The sequence below is a fragment of the Strigops habroptila genome, chromosome Z, assembly GCF_004027225.2.
Source record: "Strigops habroptila isolate Jane chromosome Z, bStrHab1.2.pri, whole genome shotgun sequence".
Taxonomy (NCBI): Eukaryota; Metazoa; Chordata; class Aves; order Psittaciformes; family Psittacidae; genus Strigops; species Strigops habroptila.
The window spans coordinates 26100908-26120319 of record NC_044302.2 but is presented as its reverse complement, the minus strand read 5'-3'; the positions used below and the strand labels follow the sequence as shown (position 1 = coordinate 26120319).

The following is a 19412-nucleotide window of genomic DNA, read 5'->3' as shown; positions in this document are numbered from 1 at the left end:
ATATCTCCTGCTATGAGTAACAAAAATTAAAATAGCCTCCAAAATAAAATAATTGGTAGATTAAACCTGGAGAGGAAGGGTTCCCTCTGATGAGAAGCACTGTGGATTTTATAATGTGGCAAATCCTACTTCAAAGCGAGGTCCTGCCATTAATTAAATCAGTAAATAATCCTGGAAAAATTGAAGAAGGGGTGAACACTGACTACAGATCTTAGAAGCCTGTTGAGTGACATTCCACAGGCAATCTGAATGCACCTTTTCTGAGATACCCTGATAGAAAGGAAAGTTTTTAGAGAAGAGTGTTTTTAAGAGTAACAGCAATACAGATTCACAATTGCAAATCAGTTTCTCAGGTGTCTTTCAAAACATTCACTTTCCGCAGAATTCCAAACCTTGGTCCAAAGCTGTCAAATTTGACATTGCATCTCTTAATAATTCTTATTTTATTTGCAGTGGTATTTAGTTCATAATAACATTGAAATTGACATGTTGCTTTAAACTTAGTAAGAAATCTTCTTTCCGCAATTTTGTTGTACTATATGTATAAAAAAAAATAATGCAAGAAATGTTTTGAAGCTTCTGTTAGTTGTCCTATCTAATCTGTAGTTCTTGCTAAATAATAGTCTTTTTTTTAAAGAAACGGTTTCCCCAATGAAGAGTCATTTCAAATGAGATGTGTTGTATGGGAACTGGTTTATTTACAGCTATTTCATTACAGAAAACACAGTTACACAATTTGAGATTGCATTTGTTATGTCAGCATCATAAACATTGCCAGCACTTATGTTCTCTGATAAAATGAAACTTCATGTCCAAAGATGGCCATTTTACAGAAAAAGTTAAGTTGAGGAAAAAGACAGGCAAGGGGCCTTCCCAGTGAGAGGGAAAGCTGCTCACAAAAAGGACCTGGGGGTGCTAATAGACAAAGCTGAACATGAGCAGCTTGTGCCCAGGCAGCCAAGAATGCCGACAGCATCCTGGCCCGTATCAGCACCAGTGTGGCAGCAGGGCCAGGGCAATGATTGCCCCCTGTACTGGGCACTGGTGAGGCCACACCTCGAATCCTGTGTTTAGTTCTGGGCCCCTCACTACAAGAGAGACATTGAGGTGCTGAAGCGGGTCCAGAGAAGGGCAATGGAGCTGGTGAAGGGCCTGGAGCACAAGTGTGATGAGGAACAGCTGAGGGACCTGGGGCATTTAGTGTGGAGAAGAGAAGGCTCAGGGGGGACCTTATTGCTCTCTACAACTACCTGAAAGGAGGATGGAGCCAGGAGGTGGGAGTCAGTCCCTTCTCTCAGCTACCAAGTGATAGGACAAGAGGAAACAGCCTCAAGCTGCACCAGGGGAGGTTCAGGTTTAAAATCTAGCCTCATTGAAAATCTGTGAGAAATTTCTATTAACTCAGATCTCTTACTTAAAAGAACGAATTGAGCAGTGTTTTTGCTTTACTTTCTCAAACTTTTGATTGAACTCTTATCTGTACTGAATTCTGAATCTGAGTTCTTTTTGAGACTAGTGAAGTCAGTATTTCACTTTGTAAATGCTGTGGTAATCCATTTACAGTAATTTTTAGGAGATACAGGTTTTATACGTAATATATATTTTGGTTTTAGAGTAAGAAAGTCAAAGTTAATGGTTGCCGTTGCAGAACAATACTGTCCTTTACCTGACTTGATGTTTATTGTAAGTGCTCGACCAAAATGGACCAATTAAGAGATTAGCAAATACTCTTTTCTTATTTTTGTATTTTTGTTTGTTATATTTTTATACTATTATTTTACTTTGATAATTTGGTTAACTGAAAAATTGTTAAAAATAAAGTTTGATGTGATTTAGTGCCAAAATAGTATTTCATATATACTCGTTACAACTCCCACTGTGCTTATCTGCTTTTGTTGGTTACTTTGGCAGATTGATGAAACAACACATCGTGGAGGCATGTAGATGTTTTATGGTTTTTTAAAGAAGGGCTATTTATAAACCTGAGTTTCTGGTGCCATTGTGTGCAGGCACAGAGGCTGGCAGTAATCGAGCTCTTGAAGAAGTGCTTGGTAGTGTGAACTTGGTAGTGCTGAATTGGTCGTGGCATCATTTCTCCTAAGTGGGAGCTGCCCACTTGCTCACATTTGTCAACAGGAAAATGCCAAGCAAGTAGCATTCCCATAAAATGAATGTTATAAGTGTTTGGAAAGGAAAAAGAAAGCTTTGTGTTTTCTTTTGTGTGGTTTGGTTGTGTTTTTTTAATTATTATTATTCTTTTCTGAGGTTAGTGCCATTGAAGTTCTAGCAAGTGGCACTTTCATTCCTTCCCCCATCTCCTTTCTTTCTTTCTTTCTGTGTTGACAGGGTAGAGACAGAAAGGTTTGTCGTGTACTTTGGGTAAGTGCAGTGAACTGTGGTTTGTCTTCAGTGAATCAGTGCTTTGTTTTACAAGTGATTGCTTTGGACAGAATCTGCCTTTATCATTTCTTTTCCTCTCAGGAATCACGTCTTCTGCATCTCTTCAGACAATGCATGCTTGCCCTTTGGTATTTCATTTGTTGGCATGGGGTTCTGGCTTGAAGGCGTTTCTTTATCTAGGATCTGTGAATGATGAAAGTTATGAATGCATGGCTTAGTGTTTACTATTTAACCATTTGATGCAATAATGGATTAGTAGTTTTCAACTGCCAGAAATACAATTTGCCCCAACTAAATGACTGAACCGACTAGAATTATAGAGAGGTTGTTTCCTGTGGTTATCTTGTTTTTTAATAACCCACGTTTAGTTTATGTTAACACAAGTTATTGTGTCTGCTGACATATTTTTTATGTGCAATAAACATGACATGTTACCCTTTTAAAAAGGTATTTCCTATTTTCCATCTTGTATCCTCGATTTAGGCTTTACTACAAGTTACACTGCTATTTATCTCTGTGTGTGTGTGTCCCATTTATTTATGGATTGTTTGTGGAAACAGTTCTGGAACTGATTTCAAATATTCGCTATAATAGATCACATTTCTGTCTACATGAACGAGTGTATCATGAAGTCTGGTTGTAGTACAGTAAAACCATAAAAGTATTTATAATATGTTGGACCAAGAATTCATTGCCATTTTCTTCAGGAAAGAGGGAAGACGCTCAGGAATCTAAATGCATAAACCACCATATAATAAGCCATATCCAAACCATCAGTCTCCATTCTTCAGTAGTAGTCCTTCTGGCATTTTTCATGTGATGAACTTAAAACGATGTCATTGAAAATTACCACATCCGAGGAAATGAATGCAAGAAATGCACAGGGTTTCCTTCTTCTGTCAGATGTGGCCCATTCGTGTCCACGAGTAAGACCAAGACAGTGCGGCAGTAGCCCAGGGAGAGAAATCCTCCACCAAGAGGAGCTCTGTCTGATCATGCCTGTACCCTTCACCGTAAGCTTTTAGGCATATAGGTTTTAGGCATATGTAGCATTTGTAAGTAAGGGACAAGAAGAGGAATGAGTCTGAGCTACTGACAGTACATCCAGCAATTCCTAGAGCCAGGCTGGGATCCTATAGGTCTAGGGAAGGTAGGTTAACACACAGATGAAGATGAAATCCACATTACTGACGAGCAAGTCTCTTCCTATTTGTAGCAATAGTAAATCTTGTGGAAGAGGGTAAGGATGTGTAGTTGTCCGTGTAATTTCTGTTTGTATAAGTGATTTTGGATTATCCTTTATGCTTTGATCTATATACAAGGTAATACTGAATGTGACTCTGACTTTTTACTGCACAGTTCTGTATGTTTTCTTGTGTGTTTTGTGCATGTGTGACTAAAAAAACCCAAAATTGCCAACTATGAAAACTAATCAGAAAACAAAGTTACTTCAGAAGCAAAGGTTCTCCTTACAAATGGATAAAACATACCAATATGTCTTTCTTAATTAAAATTATTGTTTGCAGGTAATTGTTTTAATAATATATTTGTAAAATTCATCAGTATTCTGATGTCCTTCACACGGGTGTCTATTTATTTGCCAAATAAGAATTGCCATTCAAAAACCCCTCTTGCCTTCATTTCTCAGGGTCAGTGTGGAAAATCAAATACTGAAATACGGGTTTACTACTTGCGAAATTATTATTTTGGAAAATGATGATCCTGGAGGAGTATTTGAATTTTCGCCCTCTTCCAGAGGTCCCTACAGTATCAAGGTAGCTATCTGAGTAGTTTCCCTTAATAATTATGGATAGTGTAGCTTAAGCAGAGTACTAGTAAAAAGCTGGATTTCCTTTCTTACAGGAAGGGGAGTCTGTTGAACTGCAGATTGTCCGCAGCAGAGGAAGTCTCATAAGGCAGTTTCTACGCTACACTGTAGAACCAAGAGACAATAATGAGTTTTATGGAAGCACGGGAATTTTGGAGTTTAAGCCCGGTGAAAGAGAGATCATAATTACTCTTCTGACAAGGATGGATGGGATTCCAGAGGTAAAAGTTAATATTTTTCTCTCTTCAGATTGTGTTCACAGGCATATTAGTTTGCCACTTAATAAAATACAGGCAAATACATAGGAACATAACACGTGTGTAATGGTTTTTCTCCAGAATGCCTTCTCAGGAATGCCTAGATAAATAGAAGGTGTCTTTGGGTTTAAATGTCCTCAATGGATTTTTTTCTGTGAATTCAAACATTTCCATATTGAATCCATGTATGTTATCTATTATATTCTCTAGTATAGAGTGCCATTGTTCAGTTGAAGTGTGTGAAGAACCACTTCACTTCCTTTTTGTTTCTTCTCTAGTAATTGTCTGCTGGTTTCCCTCAGTGCTTCCCAGTCTAGACTAATATTTGCCATACAGATACATAGATGCAATGCTGGTTTTAATGTCCCTTGAAGCATTTGCAGTGAGTGTTTTTCAAGAAATGTATAACGTACAAAGTCCCATTAGACTAATAAAGCAAGCTGATACATTCTTTTTAAATTAGCTTGCTGCCAATGCGTTTGAAATCTTTGCTTTCCCTGTTACAAAGCCATAAGTTAACAAATCTTACAGAAAAAATGCCTTTCAGGAACACTACAAACATATTTGTAGTAGTGAATAGATGTGGTTCTAAGTACACAAAATAAGTCCTTGCCTACAATCATATTTGAAAAATCATGGCAGTCAGGTGAAGTTCCCAATGATTGGAAGAAGGGTAATATAACCCCCATTTTCAAGAAGGGGAAGGTGGAAGACCCAGGGAATTAGAGACAAGTCAGCCTCCCCTCTGTGCCTGGCAAAATCTTGGAGCAGATTCTCCTGGAAAGCATGCTAAGGCACATGAAAAAAAACGAGGTGACTGATGACAGCCAACATGGTTTCAGTAAGTGGAAATCCTGCCTGACCAATTTGGTGGCCTTCTATGATGGAGTCACGGAACTGATGGACAGGGGCAGAGCAGTTGACGTCATCTACCTGGACTTGTGCAAAGCGTTCAACACTGTCCCGCATGACATCCTTGTCTCTAAATTGGAGAGACATCAATTTTATGGATGGACCACTCGGTGGATAAAGAACTGGCTCGATGGCCGCACACAAAGAGTTGTGGTAAATGGCTCGATGTCCCGTTGGAAACCTGTAACGAGTGGTGTCCCTCAGGGATCGGTGTTGGGACCGGTCCTGTTCAACATCTTTGTCGCCGACATGGACAGTGGAATTGAGTGCACCATCAGCAAGTTTGCCGACGACACCAAGCTGTGTGGTTCGGTTGATACGCTGGAGGGAAGGGATGCCATCCAGAGGGACCTTGACACGCTTGTGAGGTGGGCCGATGCCAACCTTATGAAGTTTAACCAAGCCGAGTGCAAGGTCCTACACCTGGGTGGGGGCAATCCCAGGCACTGCTACAGGTTGGGCGGAGAAGAGATTCAGAGCAGCCCTGCAGAGAAAGACTTGGGGGTGTTGGTTGATGAGAAGCTGAATATGAGCCAGCAGTGTGCACTTGCAGCCCAGAAAGCCAACCGTATCCTGGACTGCATCAAAAGAAGCGTGTCCAGCAGGTCAAAGGAGGTGATCCTGCCCCTCTACTCTGCTCTTGTGAGACCTCACTTGGAGTACTGCGTACAGTTCTGGTGTCCTCAACATAAAAAGGACATGGAGCTGTTGGAGCGAGTCCAGAGGAGGGCCACGAGGATGAGAAGAGGGCTGGAGCACCTCCCATATGAAGACAGGCTGAGAGAGTTGTGGCTGTTCAGCCTGGAGAAGAGAAGGCTGCATGGAGACCTCATAGCAGCCTTCCAGTATCTGAAAGGGGCCTATAAGGATGCTGGGGAGGGACTCTTCATTAGGGACTGTAGTGGTAGGACAAGGCGTAATGGGTTCAAACTTAAACAGGGGAAGTTTAGATTAGATATAAGGCAGAAGTTCTTTACAGTGAGGGTGGTGAAGCACTGGAATGGGTTGCCCAGGGAGGTTGTGGATGCTCCATCCCTGGTGATGTTCAAGGCCAGGTTGGACAGAGTCTTGGGCGACATGGTTTCGTGCAAGGTGTCCCTGCCCATGGCAGGGTAGCTGGAACTAGATGATCTTAAGGTCCTTTCCAACCCTAACTATTCTATGAGTCTATGATTCTATAATGTTAGATTGTTTTAGAAAATGGTGCTAGCAGAAATAGAAGTTTGTGATTTTTTCTTTGTTCTGATGGCAATGTACAAACACATTGTGCATGTAGAAAGTGTGAGTGATTTCCTTTTGTTTAAATTTGTATCTTTTTCTGCCAGGCCAGGGACTGTGGACGTTTGCCCATTTGTTTTGGATGTGAATATTGAATATGTCTTTTTGTTCTTACTGATTTTCCCTTCTTCTAGCTGGATGAGATATATTCTGTAGTACTCAGTGGCTACAGTGAAATGCCAGGCAAGTTGGGGAATGCCACAAGGGTCAATATAACCATTCTGAAGAATGATGACCCGCATGGTGTCATTCAGTTTCTACCTGATGAACTATCTGTAATGATAAAGGAAAGCAAAGGAGAAATCATCCACGCTGGTAATTCTTTTTCGTTAAAGTTACTGCTTTATCTACTGCCTGCCCCTGCAAGGCTTCTGTTCTCCATTTCACCTCTCTAGCACAATGTCTGACTCAAGCCTTCACTCAGGAGTTTCCATAATGGTACAGTGCCAGCATGATGAACGGTGGGCCTGAGAAGCCAGAGGGATAAATCCAGTAAAAAAATGACTAGAAAATATGACAGGTAGGAGGGGCAGAATATTGATGTCTGTGCAAAGTGCAACCTGGAGGTAGCAGCTCTGCTTGTTGAGCATGAAGCTTAGGGTGCTATGTGGGAGAAGAATAGACCTAAGTCTTCATGTTTAAATTAAACTATCTGGGAAGACCTTAGAGCAGCTTCTAGTGCCTAAAGGAGCTACAAGAAACCTGGAGAGGGGCTTTGGACAAGGGCCTGTAGGGACAGGACAAGGGGCAATGGCTTTAACCTGATAGAAGGGAGATTGAGATGAGATTTTAGGAGGAAGTTCTTCCCTGTGAGGGTGGTGAGGCCCTGGCACAGGTTGCCCAGAGAAGTTAAGGCCAGGCTGGATGGGGATGAGGCTTGGAGTAACCTGGTCTAGTGGAAGGTGTCCCTGCCCATGGCAGGGGGTTGGAACTGGATGAGCTTTAAGGTCCCTTCCAACCCAAACCAGTCTGTGATTTTGTGATTCATATGGTTGACTTCAGTTTATCTACCTCTTTTCGGTTATCGAGTATATTTACAGGCTTATAACAAATAACAAATCTGAGCAAGTTTGGACTGCTTGAATGTTCTATCTTTGCCCTTTTGTACAGTGCGCTCGCCTATTAGTTTTGCAAGTGGATTTACTTATTATTTTCTTTCATCCTTTTTCTTTGTTTCAGCTGTGCTTATATATTTCTTTTTCATTTGTGTTCTTCTGAAGATGCACTGACTGTATATGTTTGCATTTTTTAGCTGCTTACAGAATTATAAGAAGCCAAGGGAACTATGGCAATGTTAGTGTGTCTTGGGTTGTTGACCCAGCATGTACCAATGACATCTATCCAGAGCAAGGGACTATTTTCTTTGATAATCTGGAGTCTTCAAAAAATATCACCGTTTACTCACTGCCAGATGAGGTAAACATTTTTACAGTGTTCTTGTGTGAGTATATGGCACAAAGAGTAAGTGCTAAAACATTACAGTGTAAGGAGAAAGAAGGGATGTATGTGTTTTAAGAGCCTGATAAGTATTTGTAGGGAAAATCAAAATACTTGGGTAATACTGAGATTATTTCAGCAAATCATAAAAAAATTTGAGAATCCGTGCATACCTATAAATAAAGTTAGAAGCAGAGAGTATTTGAATGTAGTTAAATTAAGGAAAAATTCATTTGAATAAACCCCTTATTTTGATAGCAGAAATCCTAATTTTTAATGCTGATATTTTTGAAGTCATATAAGAAAGAATGAGAATAATTAGTAATAAATAAATAAAGCTGTGAGAGTAAATTACATGTACCAGAAGGCGGAAACTGCTAGGTAACTTCTGGTTCATCTGTACAACAATAAAGACCTATTACAAGGACTTATTAGGTAAGGGGACTTATTACAAGGATTTTAGACTGATGATAATTTCTGTGTCACAGTATGAACTGTCATTTGACACACTTGAGGATTAATAAATAAAAAACAACACTCAGAAATCTCTGGTTTGTTAAGCCCCTTAGCTGTTCATTTTAATTAATTCATTGTTTTGTATCTAAGAAATTAATTTGGTGACACTTTCTACTTCAGGTGCCTGAAGAGATGGAAGTATTCGTCATCAGCTTATTCAATGCTACTGGTGGAGCCAGGCTGGGCAATATAACCAGTGCAATTTTACAAATTACAAGGAATGATGATCCCATTTATTTTGCAGGTTAGATATTACTGGTTTTATATGCAGAATACATATGCTACCCCAAAGAGGTTTTATTGACAGACCAGATCATTGAGAAATCCTAATCCCAATGGAACTATTATAAAGCGTTCGTATTTTTGTTGTCGTGAATTTGTATTGTTCAGAACCTTCTCTTATTTTATTCATTATTCACTTTGTTGATACTGGGATTAGCTAGGTGGCTAAGTACAACAGTGTTCTCTTGTACCCGCAAATGTTTCCATGCCTTTTCCACACATGCCTTCTTTTTCACTGAGGAGAAGCATCCTCTTTGGCAGGATTAAGAAGACAGGCCACCACATGCAAGGAGCTCAGGCTTGAACTCATGTAGATCTGTTGCTTGTCTGTTTTCAGAACCCCTGACAGTGAGTGTTAAAGAAGGAAGTGTTGCAAACTTCACAGTCCTAAGGAATGGATCTGTGGACGTCGCTGTTGCTGCACAGTACATTACTGTTAATGGAGATGCAACAGCTGAAGAAGGAGACTTTGTTCCCAGTGGAAAGAGCAGTGTCATTTTGTTTGATGTTGGAGAAAGAGAGCAGAACTTATCTGTGTATATTAATGATGATGATATCCCTGAAACTGATGAAACATTCTATATCTTCCTTTTAAATTCTACAGGTAAAAGTAATGATTTGATGTCTGTTTAGTAACTCTTGTCTTTTTCCCCTCCTGCAGTTTTTTTACCAGCTTGGTCTTATCATAAAGCAATATATAAATGCCAAGTATTAATTAATAAGCTTTGCTTCGGTATTTCTGTACAATTACTGCACACAATGTGTTTGGATTTTCATCTTGAATTGTGTAATTGGAAACAAAAATCAAATGGTACAGCTGAAACCTTTCCTGCAAAAATAACTGGAGTGAAAGTCTCTTTTCAAATGTAAATGCTCCAAATTAGATGGGAGTTTGACTTGATTACAGAAACACAAGTCTAAAGAATGTTAGTACTGCAACAATCTTAAGGAAGGAGCAGTTATTTTAGATTTTTTGTTGTGCTCCAATGTATACTACATAACTGCCTGATTTTTGTAAAAACAAACAGAAGTGCCTTATTTTAGAGGAAACCCATGTAAATTGGTTTCTTTTATTTTTTGTACTAGTGTGATGTAGGCATACATTTTTTTCAGTTTGACATTATTGATTTATAAGGCTTGATCTACAGAAAAATGTGTGATAGAAATTACCCAATGTACCACGAGTAAAGAATGGTTTTATTATCTTAGAAATAACGTGGGGTTTTTTGGTTTTTTTTTTTTTTTTAAGTTATCATTTAGCAGGAAATTATAGAAAATTATTCAGCGCATTCCTATATTTGAAATAGGTATCTTGTGGAATAAAGATCACTGCTGTTTAATATTGATAAGAAAATATAAGTTAAGAAATAGGTAACGTTACCCGGGGTCTGCCTGCTTAATAAAGACCCTCTCCACCTCTAGCCATCCCAAAACTCAAGATTGTGGTAGAGTCATGTACAGCTGTGTTAGCCAATTTTAATGATAAACTGTCCTTCAATTGCTATTATTCTGTAGCTGAGAGGTAGTAACCAGCTGTGAATGCACTGCATATCTTTGCAGTGCAAACCAAAACCGAATTGGTTTGGCCATCAAAACAACGTGTGAGAATTGAGGGGCTGTAATTCAATAAAGTGAAGGAAGACTGTTACAACTAACCATAAGACTATACCTTCACATTAGATTGTGTTGTAGGTTCACAAAGTAAAATACCTACCAGGGATTCAGTTTGAGATGAGGAAATGTAAAATTAGATTTCTTCATTTAGACATGCATACGAAGTGTCTTAGCTCTCCTTACATTGTATAATGATCTAGAGTTCAGAGTTAGTGAGACTAAGGGAGTGCTTCAGGTCACTTGAAAGCAGACACCCTGTGGCCTATCTATGAATTGCTCACAACGGTTCACTGATCTCAAATTGCGTCTACCCTAGCCATTGGTAGCAGGCAGACAGAGAATTATAGGGGAATTTTTAGCAGTTATTTGAGTATAAAGTAGCTTATCGGTTTGCTGCGGTCAGCTGAAATTCACTCTGGTACCCAAAGTGAACCTTACAGAAATGATTGGACAAAGCCATTCTTCACCCTTTTTAAATTTTCTCTTCAGTGATCTCTTTCCACTTTACTAACTTTCTTCATGATCTAATAGTATTTTCTCTTGCCACTCTACTGGGAACATATGATGGCTTCCTCCTAGCACACTGGTCCTACAAGAATGGGTAGCTGCAAGTTCCCTTTGCCTCTGAAAGGAGGAACGTATCATTATGCAGCCTCACTAGAATCACTAAGAATACAGAATGTTTCTATACATATTCCTGGAAGCAAAAAAAAGATTTTCTTTCTGTGATCTGTTGCATATATCATCCTCGGTTGTTACAACCCTTTTGAAAATCATGTTGGACTGTATATACAGGTGTATGAAGTTAAAGCAGTGAACACATTGTTTACTTTGGAACAAAAGCTAGTCTAATGCTCTTAAATAAGGTAAAAAATGGGATGGGGGTGGAGAATAATGTACATCTGTGGACGCAGGAAGGGTGTTAGAATGTCCCTATAGTGCTAATATATGCATAAATCCTACTACCTTCCTCTCTGCATCACAGGTATCTTATATTTTTTTCCTTTCAGATAGGCTGGGATATGGGTTTTAATAAACTCTTAGGTATTATTCTTAGCTTGCAGTTAGTTTAAGTGCATTATTTCTATTCTAGGTCTAAAGGAGAGCTGGGATTTCTGAATACGTGTCTTTTTCTTTTGACTTGACCAATTGATCAAACATGAAATACTACCTCTCATACAACCATTTCTGCTCAGAATCTCTGGTCATGTCACATATTTTTTTCCTGTCTTGCTCTTCGCACGAGATGCTGCTGAAGTACTTTTACTCTAGTTTGCCTGTTACCAAATATCTCAATTATTGGTTTTCACTCATGGTTTTTTTCATTGTTCATTTCTTTGTTTGCATAAAAGCAGTTAGTGTGAGACAGAAACACACTCAGTTTTCAAGTTCCTTCCATTTCTGATTCCAATTTTGGTGAAATGAATCACTTTTTTTAGGGGATACTGTTATCTTTAAGGCTGGAGTAGCTACAGTTATTATTGAAGCAAATGATGATCCTAATGGAATTTTCTCCTTGGAAACTTTAGAGAAGCCAGTGGAAGAAGGCAAAAGTAACAATTTTTTGTAAGTAACTTTTAAATAATACTTTTGTACTTTTAACTGATGTATGTGGCACTTTATGAACAGTACTTTGATCTAATCCCACACAAGTTTACTTTGATAAAAATATATTAAAGAAAAAAATTACCAAATTTTGGTCTAAATGATTTGTAAACATATTGAAGATGTAACGTGCTGTTATCAAGTAGAGTGTGCATACTTAAAGGTATACAGAAATTAATGTTAAAATGTAAAAAATAAGACTATAGCATACTTGTTTTATTTGCAGTAGACTTTAGATACAGAAGAATCTAGATGATTGACCAGTATATATAGAGCAGTCGATGTCATCTACCTGGACTTGTGCAAAGCATTCGACACTGTCCCACATGACATCCTTGTCTCTAAATTGGAGAGACATCAATTTGATAGATGGACCACTCGGTGGATAAAAAACTGGCTCGATGGCCGCACACAAAGAGTTGTGGTAAATGGCTCGATGTCCAGTTGGAAACCTGTAACGAGTGGTGTCCCTCAGGGATCGGTGTTGGGACCGGTCCTGTTCAACATCTTTGTCGGTGACATGGACAGTGGGATTGAGTGCGCCCTCAGCAAGTTTGCCGATGACACCAAGCTGTGTGGTTCGGTTGATACGCTGGAGGGAAGGGATGCCATCCAGAGGGACCTTGACACGCTTGTGAGGTGGGCCGATGCCAACCTTATGAAGTTTAACCAAGCCAAGTGCAAGGTCCTACACCTGGGTCGGGGCAACCCCAGGCACTGCTACAGGCTGGGCAGAGAAGAGATTCAGAGCAGCCCTGCAGAGAAAGACTTGGGGGTGTTGGTTGACGAAAAGCTTAACATGAGCCGGCAGTGTGCACTTGCAGCCCAGAAAGCCAACCGTATCCTGGACTGCATCAAAAGCAGCGTGACCAGCAGGTCGAAGGAGGTGATCCTGCCCCTCTACTCTGCTCTTGTGAGACCCCACTTGGAGTACTGCGTACAGTTCTGGTGTCCTCAACATAAAAAGGACATGGAGCTGTTGGAGCGAGTCCAGAGGAGGGCCACGAGGATGATAAGAGGGCTGGAGCACCTCCCATATGAAGACAGGCTGAGAAAGTTGTGGCTGTTCAGCCTGGAGAAGAGAAGGCTGCGTGGTGACCTCATAGCAGCCTTCCAGTATCTGAAGGGGGTCTACAAGGATGCTGGGGAGGGACTCTTCCTTAGGGACTGTAGTGGTAGGACAAGGGGTAATGGGTTCAAACTTAAACAGAGGAAGTTTAGATTAGATATAAGGCAGAAGTTCTTTACAGTGAGGGTGGTGAAGCACTGGAATGGGTTGCCCAGGGAGGTTGTGGATGCTCCATCCCTGGCGGTGTTCAAGGCCAGGTTGGACAGAGCCTTGAGCCACATGGTTTCGTGCAAGGTGTCCCTGCCCATGGCAGGGGGGTTGGAACTAGATGATCTTAAGGTCCTTTCCAACCCTTACGATTCTATGATTCTATGAATATAACCTGGACTAACAAGGAAGTAAAAAAACTTTTCAAAATACAGATAGATCTAGCTATGTGGTTGTTAATTTCTTTTTGCATCCTAGTTTGAAGCCTTTGCCTACAAACAACCTATATCACTGTACTCCTCCTGTTAGTTTGGTTTTCTTCTATATGTTAATTACAGATGGAAGTCTGTACTCAAAGTCCATATGTGATGGTCTTCTAGACTGGAAATACTGTTCCCTAGTCTGATCTTGAAAGTATTTTCCTTCCAGCGGCTGGGATGTATTCAGGAATGGGAAGGGTTAAGAAATGAGTTTGTTTGACATCTTACGTTGTTATGTTCCATAAAGTTGGGATGGGATTTTAATTTGGTAAAAATACTGATTTTTCATTAAGAAGCTCTAGACAGGATATAAAATCATAATCAATGTGAACAGACAGGGAAAAGAGTCTTTTTGCATTCAGCCTCTTTGTACAGGATTTTATTTTATCATGCAAACAGAAGCACACTTTTTCTATGCACAGCACAATTTGTTAATAAAGGCACCCAGTTTTTATTTATATTGCCTTTTGGAAACTGGTGAAATTAACTTATCAGGGAACTATGAAAAAAAAATTGTTTTTATTTACTATATTCTTAATGCGGAATAACCACAGATTTCTGAAGGACATAAGATATAATCCAAATTTGATACCAATAGAAGAAAGAATTTAAGGAGGCTTGATGGTTAAAGGGAGAAATGTTTGTGGTTAAATGTAGATAATTTTCTTTCTTGTTTAAGGGTGGCCAGGTATATTGATTTTTAATGTTAACTTGCTGAACATTGGAATTTATTATTTGCATAATAAAACCAAGACAAACTTATGTTTAGCTTAACAGTGCTACTTTGCATGGACCTGCATTGGTGACCTTTTTGTTAAAATGCCTGTAGAATTATGGAAATTGTGGGCCTTCAAAGATGATTGTGTTATTCATGCCTGTATTTATTGTTCCTGGTTACCCAGAACATTGTATATTATTTTTCACAGTAAGGAATATTAATGTAATTGTGTTTTCCCTTGTTAAAGAACACTGATGCATGCGTGCCAGGATGTTCACTCTTTCTGTGTCATTGAACAGGGTTCTGAGACACAGAGGACACTTTGGCAATGTCTCATTGACCTGGCAGTTGTTTGGTAATGTCTCTGCGCTGAGGCCAGGAGAAGAGTTCTATGAAACATATGGGACTCTGTGCTTCATAGATGGTGAAGGATCAAAGCCAATAACACTCCATGCTATTTCGGATGGAATTCCTGAGTTCAATGAATTTTATGTTCTAAAGTTGGTGAATGCTTCAGGTATTGTCTTCCATTATCACCATTCCTTTCATGTCTGGTAGGAAAGAATTATGTTTAATCAATCAAGAAGAAACCAACCCTGAAAAGAGCTTTGCCTTGAATCATGTCTTGATATCCTGTACTTTTCTGGTAAGGTTTTAGGGTTTATTTTTCATTTAATCTTAATTTAGATACATGAATGCAGTTATGCAGTTCCTGAATTACTGTTATACACATTTTGGTGATCTGGCCATTAAAAAGGATGCCTTCTGGTGATTTCAGAGATGTAGATCTCCATGTAGTTGAAGACAAAGTAAAGTTATTAGAGCCTATGCATGTCTACCATGATGGAGTTTGGTTGGTCTGTTGTTTTTTTTCTAAAGTAGGTAAAACACTTCTAGTTGCCACTTCATATGACTTAAACTACAACTACTACAGGTCTGCTACTGAGCAGGGTTCCAAATCTGCTGGACTCATTCCACCTCAGTACTATTAATGGTCTACTGTGCCCAGACAAAACTGAAAATATGTGTTGACCTTTCCTGTAAGTGAAATCCATATGTGTGTACAGAAGATTTCATACTTATGATCAATAGATCACTGCACACGTAGAGCATAGAGGCTCTATGTTCATATCATGATTTCGTATCATGAATTCTTACTCTGCAGAAAGAGATGACTTGGCAGGATAGCAGTACTTGGCAGCAATTAGTACACAATCTGATTTTGTAAGGTATCTCTGCTTCTGTTTCGGAGGCAATGGTCGAAATTTTGCCATTCAAAATTTGTGTAATTCTTGGAGTAATATGAGTAATATGAGAACTGAATTTGGCCCCATGTTTGTCAAATGAACCAAAGGTAACCTGTCTCATTGACTAATGTGGAAAAGTTGGAGGTAATCTTTTTTTAGCTGAAAGGCAAATGTATGTTTTGCTGTTAAAAATTACATTCTGCTTTGTTTTCTATGAAAATTTTCATATAGTCTTTTTAAAATGATACAGTTAAATTATATTATTGTTAAATGAGAGCATTTTATATGATTTCAGAGGCTCTTTAAAGAAGATTTAAGCCTTTTCGGAAATGTGTTTTATTAAGAAAACTTAAAATACTTAGCAACTTTTTTCGGACTGTGTCGTTTGAAACAGACCATTAACTTTTACTCTTTCAACTTCCATTATATAGGTGGATCTCCTGGTCCTGGTGGTCAGTTATCTGAAACAAGCCTTGCTGTAACTGTGATGATCCCATTCAATGATGACCCTTTTGGAGTCTTTGTTATAGATGCAGAGAGCCAGGACAGAGAGATAGCGGAAGATGTTCTTTCTGAAGACGATCTTTCCTATATTACAGACTTCACCATCTGGAGACAACAAGGCACCTTCGGTGTTGTCCGTTTAGGCTGGGAAATACTGTCTAGTACATTCCAAGCTGGACTGCCATCAATGGTAGACTTCTTGTTGCTGGGATCATTTCCAAGTTCAGTACAATCTCAGCCCCACATGAGGCGTCACCACAGTGTAACAGATGCTTTGTATTTCAGTGGAAAAGAGGATTCATTTGGGGTTATTGGTCCAGAATATCTGTACAATGGAAATACTGCAGTAACCAATTTTACATTTTCAGCATGGTTAATTCCTAACTTCAGTACTGATGGTTATATAATTGAAAAGGATGATGATAATGGGACCTTATATTATGGCGTGAAAATCCAGACAAATGATTCTCATGTTTCTGTAGTGCTTCATTATACAGCATTAGGATCCAATATGACATACATGGCTAAAGCAGCAGTCCTGAAATATCTGGATGAAAACACTTGGCTTCACCTTCTGATTACTCTGGATGAAAGTATAATTGAATTTTACATGGATGGAATTCCCATTTTGGGAGGAATGAAGAGCCTTAAAGGAGAAGCAATTGCTGATGGTGAGCCAATAGCCTGCATTATTTTTTCTGTATGTAAATTTCTGCAATGTATAGAAGAGCCTAGCTCCTCTACAAGTGTATGCAAGATACTGAAATTATTATATCTGATTAGTTAATTGAATGGATAGAAAATTCTGATGATTTTCAAAAAGCGTATGGAAATCAGAGCTGAGAAGGTTCCCAAAAATTCAGAATGGTAACAAAGCTTGGATTGCAATAATTTAAAAATAAACTAATAATTTATAATTATATTTATATATGTATGCTTATCATGTATACATACAGTTATATATGTTTTGCAATTAATACTTTCCGTAAGATTTACAGCACTGTAGCTGAGAACAGATTTTTTTCCTCTCAGATTCTGGAAAGAACAGTTATCTATGTGTTTTAGCACAACAGAAATGAGTATGAGCTACCAGCTTAGTATATATGTGGAAAAGGCAGCTGTGATTGTATGATTTGCTGAGTAGGATCCTTGTTTAGAGACAGAGAAATATTAATACTGTTGTAAAAATGTCTTGGAATTTGGTGTACATTTCTGAAGTCTGTATTCCCAGTGCACTAGAGGAAAAGCATGTCTGGAAGGGCTAATAAAATGGTGATAAGTATCATCAGAATGGATCCACTGTCCTAGCAGAGAGAGAAAAAATGGGGTCTGTTTAGCAAAACAAAAGCTGAGAGGGGTTGCAGTTGTGCTTTGCAAATCTTCAATGGAAAGAGAGAAGTTCCCAAGCCCCATTAAAATAACGTGCTGGTAGAACTAGTAGGTTGAAAAACCTGAACAATGTAGGATGGAATTGTTTGACCTGTGATAATCAACCTGTAACACTGAGATGAGGCTCAAGGAACCCACTGGTTTTGCATATTTCAAGATCAACGAGTCTCTTAATCCAGGGTTAATAAACAGTTTACCATTGATTTTTACTAATTGCAGCTATTCAGCCACAGATTTATTACTTTGAAGAAATACAATAACATGAGGAAAATTGGAATTCCCTTCTCAGGTCCAGGAACAGTGAGAATTGGAGCAGGAATCAATGGCAGCAGTAGGTACAGAGGGCTAATGCAGGATGTAAGGCTCTATGAGCGTAAGCTGACACGAGCAGAGATTTATGAACTCCATGCAACTCCTGCGAAGAGCGACGTCCACCCTATCTCTGGGTATTTGGAGTATCGGCAAGGAGAGACCAACAAATCATTCATTGTGTCTGCAAAGGATGACAAAGAGGAAGAAGGAGAGGAGTTATTCATCCTAAAACTCATTTCTGTGCGTGGCGGAGGCCGAATTTCACAAGAAAATACCACAGCAAGATTAAGAATACAGAAGAGTGATAATGCTAATGGTTTATTTGGCTTCACTGGAGCATGTATTCCTGAGGTAAAGTGTTTGTAAGGAAAATTATAGATGAAGTCTTGGACACAAAAATCAATGGCAAGACCAACTGACCTGCATGGGCCCTTGATTTCACATTGTTAGTTTTTTGTAGTTAAGCAAAATTTTTCCAGAATATGTCAATGTCTCAGTTCTGTTACTACAGCCTCTGTCTCACTTTCTTTTACAATATAATTTTTAAAAATCCTCTCAAATTATTTTTGTTAAGAAAATTGATCTTATAGCATAAACTGAAGTCTAAGGCTCAAGTTTTTCTAGAAGAATATTTTTTCCTTTACTTCTGTCACATCTGAGACTGGGATACCAATTAAAATATAAGATTTTATTTTTTGGAGAATGGATTAATACAAATATTTTTATTTTATATTTCTGTGTTACATGATGAGTTTGAACGAACTCTACCACAGGTCATGCAATGACAAGGTGTGATGTATTTTTCCGCATCATTTGCTGCCATAAGTTAAAAGGTATAAATTGCATATATTTGGTGTGAATTCAGTTGATACTGGCTGTGAATTGCTAATTTTTTTTAAGCATTAAATTTTTCTTTGATGATAGCCACCATATATGCAATATATAAATTTCCTACTATTTTGGGAAGGATTGCAGTAAACATAATTAATTTTTACTTCTTTAATCAATTATAAGGATGAAAGACATGATACCTGTTTCTGTTGGTATTGGATTATTTTGGAAAACAAATTTCAGAATACTTTCCAATTTGGGAACTCTCCTGACGTTTTAATTACATTCTTCCTAACCGCAGTGCTTATGATATGTTTGAAAGTAACTATCTTGCCTGAGCGATACTGGCTTTCAATTTGGTTCAGTTTGCTCTCTACTTGCCTACCATATGCTATGATAACAGATTCCTTCAGTTTCAAATGCCACCGATAATACTGTGATGCCACAGATCATCAACTGACCGTAAAGCAAAATTAAAAATTTATACGGCATGTTAATTGTTTTGCACTTGTCTGACTTCCATTTCACCAGGAAAGTATCAGAGCTCTCAGTGATGATGCAGATACACAGTGTTGGTTTATCCATAGTTGAATTGCTTTATGTGTATATCTGTCTCCTAGGCAGCTGAAGGCACATGCACTGTGTTATACAGGAGCTTTAAAGTGTATCTAGGGCTTAATATGGCTTTAGCCTGCCTGGCAATTTTCAAATAAAATTATTTTCTATTTTAATTCAATGATCATGAT

At 38.7% G+C, this 19412-nt stretch overlaps 1 protein-coding gene across 1 annotated transcript in view; it reads left to right on the top strand.

The window, feature by feature from the left end:
* The window catches only part of ADGRV1 (adhesion G protein-coupled receptor V1), a 273160-nt gene that overhangs the window by 31360 nt on the left and 222388 nt on the right, over positions 1-19412 (top strand). Inside the window, exons 12-21 of the mRNA XM_030511555.1 lie at positions 4049-4175; positions 4264-4449; positions 6810-6990; positions 7928-8091; positions 8749-8872; positions 9248-9514; positions 11964-12090; positions 14683-14900; positions 16062-16805; positions 17813-18186. Of these exons, the coding sequence (XP_030367415.1) occupies positions 4049-4175; positions 4264-4449; positions 6810-6990; positions 7928-8091; positions 8749-8872; positions 9248-9514; positions 11964-12090; positions 14683-14900; positions 16062-16805; positions 17813-18186 (2512 nt within the window). The remainder of the gene's footprint in view (positions 1-4048; positions 4176-4263; positions 4450-6809; positions 6991-7927; positions 8092-8748; positions 8873-9247; positions 9515-11963; positions 12091-14682; positions 14901-16061; positions 16806-17812; positions 18187-19412) is intronic.